Source organism: Pygoscelis adeliae, unplaced genomic scaffold (assembly GCF_000699105.1).
Source record: "Pygoscelis adeliae isolate BGI_AS28 unplaced genomic scaffold, ASM69910v1 Scaffold96, whole genome shotgun sequence".
Lineage (NCBI taxonomy): Eukaryota > Metazoa > Chordata > Aves > Sphenisciformes > Spheniscidae > Pygoscelis > Pygoscelis adeliae.
Window position 1 is genome coordinate 47,892 of NW_008824935.1, and position 10,651 is coordinate 58,542.

Sequence of the window (10,651 nt, forward strand, 5' to 3'; positions counted from 1 at the left end):
TGAACCGTATCTGGCTCCCTTGTCTTGCGTAGGTTCTGTGATGCCAATTGCTAACAGAGAGTTTCATTTGGCTCAATATATAGGAGCCTGGGCTTTTTTAATGGGAAAATCCAAGTTCTGTTTTCCCAGGAAGTATCAGAGCTTGCAGTACCATTGGTGGTGCAGGCATGTTCATTTAAGAGTGCTATATCCTATTCTGCAGCCTGAGGGAACTGAAAAGGGGTGGTGAGGAGGTGTGGAAACGGAGATTTGGCACCATGATTTTACTTCCTTTTTACTTTGCATACTCTTGATTGTTTCCCCTCCCCAATATAGTTCTCTTTTTAGATTTTGCAGTGTGGAGCTTATGTGATTATGGTTTCCTGAAGGATTCCCCATCTCCTTTAGACTACAGTATTTGTTGCTCACTGTTCAAAGGCAGAATGGAAACTTGCTTCTAGAATCCTCAGAATTGCTGGAGGCACCGCTTTGACCCCATTAAATTGCTTGTCCCAGATCCAGTTGCCACCAAACAGACGGTATCAGATTAATACAATTTGAACCTACAAACTCAAGCTTCTTAGCACTGGCTAAACACTTGCCTTATAGTGTAGAGGTTACACTGAAATAATGAGAACCAAATTACTCCAAGTTCTTTCTTTGCATTCACTAGGTTATTGAATTATAGCATCATGTTTGTAGTGCTTCAGGGAGAAATGAATTAGGAGTGAGATCTACACGATTGCCTTACAGGAAAGTTTTATGGGTAGCGACAAGGGAAACATTCTCCAAATGCTATTAAAAAGATTTTACTTCAGGTCCCATATATTTTCAATGTAATCTAAGAGCTGACTTTGAGTCACTGAACTTTGGAACAATACCTGTATGTGTTCCCTTTTGTTTCTTTTTGGGTGATTGCAGCCTTAAAGCTTAAAAAACTTTCTTAAAGCTGGTTACAAAAAAAAAAAGAAATCGTAAAATATGATTTGCACATTTGATAGATGAGGAGGAAATAAAAGACCTAGCAGAGAGTTTATGGATTATTTATGACTACTGGTAAATAACCGCAGGTTTCTACAATGGACTTACCCAATTCTCCCTCTGAACTGTAACATTCAAGCTGAACATCTTTTGATTCAGGAGATCTGTGTCTCTCCTTTGAGCAGTGAAAATGCCTAATCAAGTACTGCAGTGCTTATCTTCTTGCTCTAGTCGCCAAGACAATTTATGGTGCTTTAGCTGAACTTTTGTTTCATATGCTTTTTAAAAGCAAAGTAGCAAGTATTGTTTGTAGTATATCCTGCTTTATAATAGTAGGAGAAAATGGATAAAGATGTCGCTTGGGAGCCCAAGTTACAGAGCTGAACACAGCAGCATTTGCTGCGTATGTTACCGTTAGCCGTAGAGCACGAGGAGTTGGCTGACATGGTGCTGACCACAACTTTAGCCTGTGTAAGCAGCAAAAGGTTGTGTTTAGTGTACCAGCTCTCATGATTAAAGGCACTCCATGCCAAGATGGCACACTTTCATGGAAGTCTCCAGTGGTCATCTCTGAAAGGAAAGGATGTGACTTTTGGAGAGGTTTTAAGTCAAAGCCCTCTGGTTTTGTGTGTATTTTGAGCTGTAGCCTGCAGAATCCAGTCCCTGGATCCCCTTAGTGTGGATGCCTTATGCTTTTTGGTAGTCATTAGCGCTCAACAGAAAGGGAAGCAACTGCTGAGTGGCATGAGACGGTGCCAGATTCTCTTTTATTCTCCTGATCTGAGAGATTGCGTCTGCAAGCAGACACATTCAGAAAACATTTAGAGGGAAGTAGTAAATCACAAATGGTGGCAATACAAGTTGTTGTCACGGAGTGTAACCCAAAGAAATGGGTGAAAGCTTTTCTTTGTAGCAAGGTAGGCAGGTTATCAGTTGGGTTATACTTACCAGGGATGAGTGGACTGGGGAAATGCTTTTTAGCACAGTTCCTAGAGGGGCAGGATGCTCAATTTATATAAGCATGTACCTGTGGAAATAACAGGACAGAAAAGAATGGGTAGGATGAGATGGCCGACAGTGGGCTGGCACTGCGATTTCAGAAATATTTGGTGCCAGCGCAGAAGCCTGCCAGTATGGCTAGTGGCAGAAAGAAAACGGGGCAGCTAGAAAAAGGGTAAAAACCAAAGAGGAAAGGAATTGGATGGAAAAAGTCTGGGAAAGGAAGAAAGCAGAGATGTGTTTTCAGGGAGGGGATGGCAGGACAGCAGCAGTGATGAGGAAGAGGGCTGAAAAGCACCGCCAAGTCCTGTTGTGTTTAGTGTTCCAGAGTTATTTGCATTGCATGTTCTTAGTTTTTGGTGTGTCACTTAGAAAGGACTTCGTTACTGTCTCAGAGCCTTTTGCATTGTTGGATGTAGTATTTTTAACCCTCCCTATCCCATTTCCTTTTTTCATGAATTAGTCTTCCACCTGCTCTCTGCAATGTTCTTTCAGTTCGCATGACAATCCTGGACTTTAAGTAGGGATAAATCCCCAAAGCAGGGAACATAAAAGTAGTAATTCTTCTTATGGATCTTAAACTGGGATCTTTAATACTGGAGTGAAAGTCTACAAGTTTCCGAGGCTGTTAGTTGCTTCTAGCATGACTCTATTATATGCTGATGGCAGTGGACGAGCCAGTGGAAATGTACTGTCCAAGCTTGGCGAGTTTGCTTTACAGTTTCTTGGTAGAAACAGCAATTTAATCAACCAAAAAGTAAAGAAGTACAAATCTGTAACTCTTGACATCGCATTAACAATTCAGCTGTCAGGTCCACTCATGTTGGCAGGAGTAGGTGGCCAAAGGCAGATAGGTGATCTTTACTGCAGAGTTGTGAGTGGATTTGAATGGGCTGTGGGATGCAAGGTGCCAGGATAAGACTGTAGATGAAGGGTGGGATGTGGCTGATTTAGGCTATTTTGTATTGCTTTGTAAAAGCTTTGCTTTGCGTGACTGTTTCTTCCCATTATATATGACATTTATTGTGGGGGAGGAGAGAGCTTCTTATCCTACACTGAGACAGAGAACTGTATGGATATTTATTCTCAGCTATCTAATCTGTAGTTCAACTGCATTTCAAATGTGAATGGGACAGTCTGTATGAAGAGAGGGCAAAGGTAACAGCAGCCTCACTCCCTGGATGTTAATGTTTAACCTTAATGCTCCTTGAGGGAGGATCGGGTGAAAAGAGGAAGAGAAAGGTCTAAGAAAGCAAGAGAGAGATGCTGGAGTCTGCTATAAAGAGGGAAGCAGATGAGCTTCATGGTCCCTGGTCTTGTGTTGAGGGTAACCTGGCATTTACAGCCAAGACTTTGTCTTCCGTAACCCAGATGACAAATAGATTTTCTAAAACAAAGCAAAATTCATCTTAGCTAGCTTTTATTCACTGCTGGTTGCCTGACTTCCGCGAAGATTTTTCTCTTCAGACATACCTGGTTTTTAAGCCTCTTGAGTCAATGGAGTCCAAAAATCTGCTGTGACCTATAGGCTTGGTTTGTATCAAAGGACCCAACAGGTACAGCCTAAAGACGCTGCACCCAAAGGCAGGGCTACTCAGGGAATCCGTATACATTTGAGGGCTATAAGCAAGAATCTCTGGCAGGAATCCACACTTTTAGATTTGTTTTTTTTTTTTTTATTATTGAAGTAATTTTGTTACTGATGCTTTTATTTTCAGTTGGCCTCTGCATGACTATACTTAGTGAATACACTGTTGGGATTGTTTTTCTCTTTTACTCTTATATAGCATCTATATAATAGCATCCTTATATAGCATCAAGGATTCAAGATGCTATTCTAATAAATGGCCCCAATTTTACTCATTCATAGCATCCCATCAAATGACATCAAGTTCAAATATTAAACTAACAACAAAAGTCACGGTGAGAGGCTGTGCTGTCTTGGCACAGCGAGTACAGCTGACAAGGCGTTCAGCAATGTAGAAAGACTTAAGTGCTGCATTCTCTGGGAGCCTCTCTAAATTGAACAGAAAAAAAAATGTATTTGAACTCTTAGTACTTAAAGGTACATCAAACTCAATAGGTAAGCTACACTCATGCTACAGAGAAATGCCATGTTGTTTGCTTGCACTGTTGTCTGCATACAGCTTTTGATTTGTGTTTCAGTCGTGAATTATGTGGGTTTTGGGAGCAGCATTGTAATTTTGATGTGTGGCTGTAGAGCACTTAGTACAACAGAAGTCTGGTCCTCACTAGTTCCTAGCTGCTACTTCGATACTGGTAAAAGAGCAGTGAAAAGAAATACAAAAACTGAAGTGAGGATTTCTGGGGTACAAGGGAAAGAATTCCAATTTTGAACTTCTTGACTTCCTAGATTTTAGTGAACCTCTTTACTGTTTTCTTTTTAAAATTCTTCTGGCAAACAAATGTATGAAATGTTCCCCAAGACAGCAAGAATCAATCTTATTTTGGGGGGTTCTATGTATTCACAGTTGCATCTCAGATTGCTAGGAGGTGCAAGTGCTGAGCTTATCTGTAAAATAACAACAGTGTTAAAAGATTAAAAAACCCTCTGCTTCCAAAATATTTTCGTTCTTTTAGAAAAACACTTCTAAAATATATGACTATGTGGACACCTGCTTCATTTCTTCACTGATTGATTTTATGTAAAACTTTTAAAACTAATAAATAAAATATGAGAGGTAAAAACGCTCATGATTTCTAAACGAAAAGTCTGTTCATTTTCATAACAATGCAGTGGGCTGGTGCCAGAATAGTTCATAATTCAGTGATCTCTTAAAATATTCAAACTTTTTTTTAAAAGAACATTAGTTGTCATTATTTTTGGAAGTACTTTTGAAATGGCTCCATTTGAAGAATCACCAGAGTGTCTCAGATCTGTTCACAATAATGCAAACATTGCACTGGTGAAACTTGTGGTTGTTTTGAAATTCCAGAATGAACACCATGTTGATTTGGGGGTGGGGGGTGTTAATATAAATACATTTTGTTGAACTTGAAGCCAAATTCAATCCATTTTTCCAGATTTGTTCTTACGTTATTCCTCAGGGATTATTTATATGTGTTACATGGCTGCTTTTTCATTTTCACAGTTCTGTTGTCCATAATTAAAATAGACAGTTGCAGAAGAATAACCCTGTGTACGTCTAACTTTATTTTTTGGCTCAGACTAACTTCTAGATCAAATATTCAAATTTTTTATTGAGTAAAACTCCTAGGTTCTAAATGGCAGACTTCTCAGTAGCCAAAAATTGTTAAAGGAAAAACGTTTTTGCCGAGGTACAGTACCAATACGAATAGCCACAGAATTCATTTGTTAAAAAGAACACATTTTATAAACATTTGTGTTTTGACTACTAGTCCATGAAATATAGCAACAAGACCAGCAAATTTTATTATGTGATTTTATGCATCTAATTCTGTATTCACATCAAAACCCCCACATTTATTACCTTTTCAAATTATAGTATACATTTTTCTTTACAGATAAGCAAACAATATATAAAATCAACGTTCTATAAAATTATAAACCTTTGCATTTGTAAAGAGTAAAGGAGTCTAAAATGTGTAGTTGCAAACATTCACATTTTATTAATTTGACCAAAGATTTATATTCTTCTTCTTCTGTGGCTCTTAAAATTTCTTGTCAAGCAGACTGTCAGTCTTGGTTGCTCACTGTGCAGCCTTCTTGATGCTTAATCTGTCCTGTCATCTGCAAAAGATACTCCCTACTTTGTGTTGCACTTCACAAGCCACACATCATATTAGCTTTTCGCTACGAAACCAGCGTTTTGTTGTTTCTTCCATATGGGCTGGGGCAGCTCGTCAGCTAGTGTAAACTGTTACAGCTCTAGCAAAGCTGGAAGACCTTTCTCGCTAAGTCTACTTATTTTGAACGGGGATCTGTTTTATGGAGCAAGTTTAACTAGCATCACATATACGGACCTGCATGTTTGCTTTTACAAACAAATAACAGAAAATGAGAGTCAATTTCCTTTTTTAAAATCATAGTGAAAAATTTTTTGTAATCTTTTTTGCTATGCAAAGCTTATGTAATTTTCCAGCAAATGTCTCCTTAGAAGCTCATTTGACAGGATAATTCTAAAATTTTCAAGGTACTTCAAATGATCAAACTTTAATCGGTAGTTTTATCCTGAACCTCTTAGATGGGAGAAAATTCAGAGCACGGCAGACCTTGTTCGTTGTGCTGGTTCCCAGGAAACTGGCTGGTTTGGCTGCTGAATTTAGCTGGCTGGTGTGTGCATATGACCACTTCCTGGCAGATGTTCAGGTCTGGTAAGCTTTTGTAGCTGTTACCCGGAGGGGAAGAGAGAAGTGTTTTGAACCCGTAAGGACTTCAGTTTTATTTTGGAAACATGAGGTTTGAACGCTACGAAAGCTGAGGACCGATTCTTTTACGGGCACAAATCGCATACACGATATGAAAACCCAGTACCTTTTCCTTTAAATACATGGGTATCAAGACATGAGTCTTACCTTAACAGGATTTTTATCTTCCTCAAACGTGCTGCTATGTACATCAGGATAAGCCATTGTACAGTAAGAATGAATATCACATATTTAAATGGCTGATCCCTATGCTGATAAAACTGTTTCAAATCATCAGTCAATCAAATTAATCTATCTTTTTTTTTTTTTTTGGTAGGTATTCATCAAGACAGTATCGTTTCCAAGTCTTACATCAAGGGAAATGATAATCCTCCATTCTTTGTGATTTTTGGGATGGTGCTTCATGTAGAACTGTAGAAGGAAAATGTACTCTAGACAGCTTTCTATTCCTGTGATTTCATTAATGATCAAATGCTTTTAAGTAAGTAAGTGGCACGCAGTACCTTGAAGGATTGCAGCCAGTATATTCAAAACATACAATGGCAGTTCAAAACTCATTGGCATTGGCTTTAGTTTTAGATGAACAGAAAGGCTGGATCACAATTATCTAAGCTGTCTTCATTTATTCCCAGTTTTATTATATTTGTATTTCATCTAATTTGTTCCAAGTGTGAACATTTCAGATACTGAAAGAGGTACTGCCCATGAAGTATTTTATTGTATATGGTTCAAACTGGCAGTGATTAGAAACAACTCAGCTTGTCTTCACTTGGCTTTGAAATGCTGTATTTCAAAATGGAGTGCTGCACCCCATGTCTGCATAAAACACCATCTCAGGTAACCTTTTATTAAAACAGTTTCACCTGTTTAAAAGTATGCTTATTTTTGACTACACATATAATTCAGTTTTTTTAAAGTTTCACTAGAAAAACACTGGTCCATTGAAAATAAGGTGACATATATTACTAGAAGTCAGGAACCCTATTTACTTACTATAAAATTCTGTTTTAAGGCTACCGTTGAGATCACGTTACTTCAACTCGGTTTCTAAGGAAACTAAAGTCTACACAGTGACAACCATACAACAACAAAAAAGCAAAAAAAAAACCCCACCCACCCCAGTATCTCTCTTTAGTGGGCTTAAATAGAGAGTATTTTCAAAGTAGTATTTTATTATAATGCAAATTAAAAAATACATTAGGTCATTCTGTTCACTTTTTGCCATGTAAAAAGTGAACATAAGCTGTTAAAAAAAAAAAAAAGTACGACTTAAGATAATCTCCACAGAGTTATTCCCTTACACAATTATTTTCATTAGATAATCTTTTTACACTGGGAAAGGATTCTTTAGCTGGAAAACACTTACAAAGGATCAAACATTTTGTCTGTATACCCCATATAGCCTGGATCCTTGAAAACTTCCTGTCCTTAACTGTTTATACAAAATGATTCATGCTGCGAATTGGTATTCACAAGTTATTATGTGCATTAATTTATATTTTTTCCTTTGTCCGGGCATCTAAAGATTAAATTTATAGGTAGTGCAGAAATGCATTTTATTTTGTCTTGGAATCGAGATTGCAACATACTTTAAAGTATATTCACATTCTGTGTGGATTTCAAACTATTGTCATCGTGATGATGGTTTGGGCGTTTTGTGGGAGGAGGGTTGTATCTCAGAGTATTGGTTTGGTTAAATAAAATACATGGACAAAAGACAAAGTAAGTTTTAAGGAGTTTTATGAAAAACAGTATTTTTCCCAAGCATTAAAAACAGCATACAAAAATCTGTAGGGCTAAGTTCTTATGTGGGTTTTTTTTTTACCTGTTTTTAATGGGGAAAAAAAAATGGAGCGGAATACCAAAAAATCGCGATTTCTCCTTGAAAATGCTTTTGATACTGTCAAAACAAACTTTTCATTAGAAGATGAAAATGCCATTTTCTTCAACAGCTGTGTTTGGATTAAGTCTGAAATTTCAATTTTGTCGAGGAAATTTTTTGTGAGGAGGAAAAAAAAAACCATTTTGACTGACTATGCTATATAATATATGCAGGATATATATATAGGTACACATGCAGGAATACAGAGCCAGCATCTCCGCTGGTGTAAAACATCTAAGTGTCTCTGAAGTCACAACTTGCCTAACTAACATCAGCTGTGAATCTCACCTAAGAAAGAAATTTTTGCTTATCTCATCTCATATTCACCTCTCTCTGGAATGCTGGAGCCGGTTTCTGAACGACATGATTCTGATATAAAAGGCATAAATATAGTAGTACAGGGAACTACAGAGCTAACCTTCTCAACACCAGAACGCGTCAGTGGCAAGAAACAGAGGTATGGCTGTAATGTTATTTAATAATGTAGTCTCGAAAAGCTATTGAAGGAAAAGTCAAGCTTGTCCGTAAGAAGGCTGCTAAAATTCTTTTCAGGTCTACAAAAAAATTGTGTCTGCAATGTCATTCTTTAAGACTACTTAAGGCTAAGACTAAGATAATGCATTTTTCAGGTCTCAGGGTAGAGCCTTCAACATACTGGTTACTGACCAATGTGGTACTTTCATTTGAGTGAGCAATTCCAGAGATGTGTGTTCCAGGTGGCGCTCATTTTACTTCTAAAGCTGTTAACAAATATGTATATAAAAGATGCTTCTACAGCACAGTAATAGTAAATGCGGTATCTTCAGGCAAGCACACCAAATTCAACTATGCTGATGACTCTGAACTTCCATGTTAATAAGAAAGCTCCCTGTTGATGTTTATTGGTATCCAAATTTGTAAAGCTGTACCTTAATGTGTTTTAGTATCTAATGGCACATTTCTACGTAGCAGCTTTTCAGGATTATACTGAACGATGCTATTAAGCAGTACTACACAAGAAATGTAGTGCACAATATTTCAGAACCTCACTTGATTCATTTTAATTTTCTAGTTACATTGGAGAATATACCATTTTGCCAAGTGCAACTCACACTTCTATATTTTACTTTCTTTGGTATGCTCTGGGCTTTTTACAGTTGTTTTTAAAAATTCCATTAAAGTAAAGTGTACCCTTCAGTAAGGATTGCAGAATTTAAAGATAATGAAGAGTCTCATCTGACAGGGAGCAGCTACTCTTGTTTTCCAGTGCTTTCGCCAGACTGTTTCAAGCGATGCAATCTTATAATTTGTCTTAGAGAACTTTCACTGTGATACATGTTTAATTAAATGGGGGGGGGGGGGAAATTACGCTTATGAGTATGTAGCTTCAGGTGGATGGAGCTGAACTGAATGTATGTAAAATTTGGATAGCTCCCCCACTAAGCTACCAGAAAATATATTTGTCAATGCCTGATATTTTATGCTGATCTTTATAAAGTACAACACTTGCTTCTACTAACGATTTGGTTCTAGAGAAGAAATGAATTGTGGCGAAGGAAGTCCTTGCTACAACATTCAGAGGTGCACTTCTTACACTTCTTTGAATTATCAAATTCAGAGCAATGCCACCGACTTCACTGGTTTTACAGAAGATTTGTGTGCTTCATCAAAGATCAGAATCAGGCCTCAAGATTTTTTGCCCTACAGACCTACATTGTTCATTTTTCCTGAGTTACAGAACCAGCTCTACTCTGTTGCGAAGCTCAAAAGTAGCAGTGATTCTCCTTCAGTAGCTAATTTGGTTATCTGAGTTAAAAGTGGAGATACCTCAGGCAAGAAGTTATCAATGCCTCTACGGAGCATTTAGATACTGAAATCTTTGAAAAACTTCTGCTACACGTTGCTTGGAATGGTATAGGATGTCATTATGGGAATGACAGATCTCGGTGTTAAGCCCATTTTTTGTTCTGCTTTTGTGTGGAAAGGCAAACTGAAGACCAAACTGGTCTGGTTGAGGACTTCTGAATCCTCTTTTGTTAATTTTGTTCTCTCAAATTTGAAACATCACTCCCTCTCCCTGCAAGGTGCCCAAGGCAGATGGCCATCCTTCCTGTCTGAATGGTGACGGGCTTTCTCCAGGCTGGCGAGAATGTTGTTCCATAGGACCATCCAGTCAAGGAGGACACGCGAAGGGACCTTCCACCATTCTCTTCTAAGACAAAGCTTAGCAAGTAACTACAACAGAATGCAAGTTTGGTCAATTTAAGAATTCAGCAGAGAGGCTTCTACTGTACCTAGCGGATCGGAACTTGAGCTCATGGTAACATTGCACAAAGCTGTGATAAATGAAAGTGATCGGCAAGGCTAATAAAACGATGCCACTAACCACACAAATTCCTCCAAGAATCCTTCCTGGAACAGTGATGGGACACATGTCACCATAACCAACCGTGGTCATCG

The 10,651-nt window shown here is 38.0% G+C and overlaps 1 protein-coding gene across 1 annotated transcript in view; it reads left to right on the top strand.

Moving 5' to 3' along the window:
- The first annotated feature begins 2,027 nt into the window (after positions 1-2,027).
- The window catches only part of MTA3 (metastasis associated 1 family, member 3), a 179,162-nt gene continuing 170,538 nt past the window's right edge, over positions 2,028-10,651 (top strand). Inside the window, exon 1 of the mRNA XM_009325345.1 lies at positions 2,028-2,134. Within this exon, the coding sequence (XP_009323620.1) occupies positions 2,028-2,134 (107 nt within the window). The remainder of the gene's footprint in view (positions 2,135-10,651) is intronic.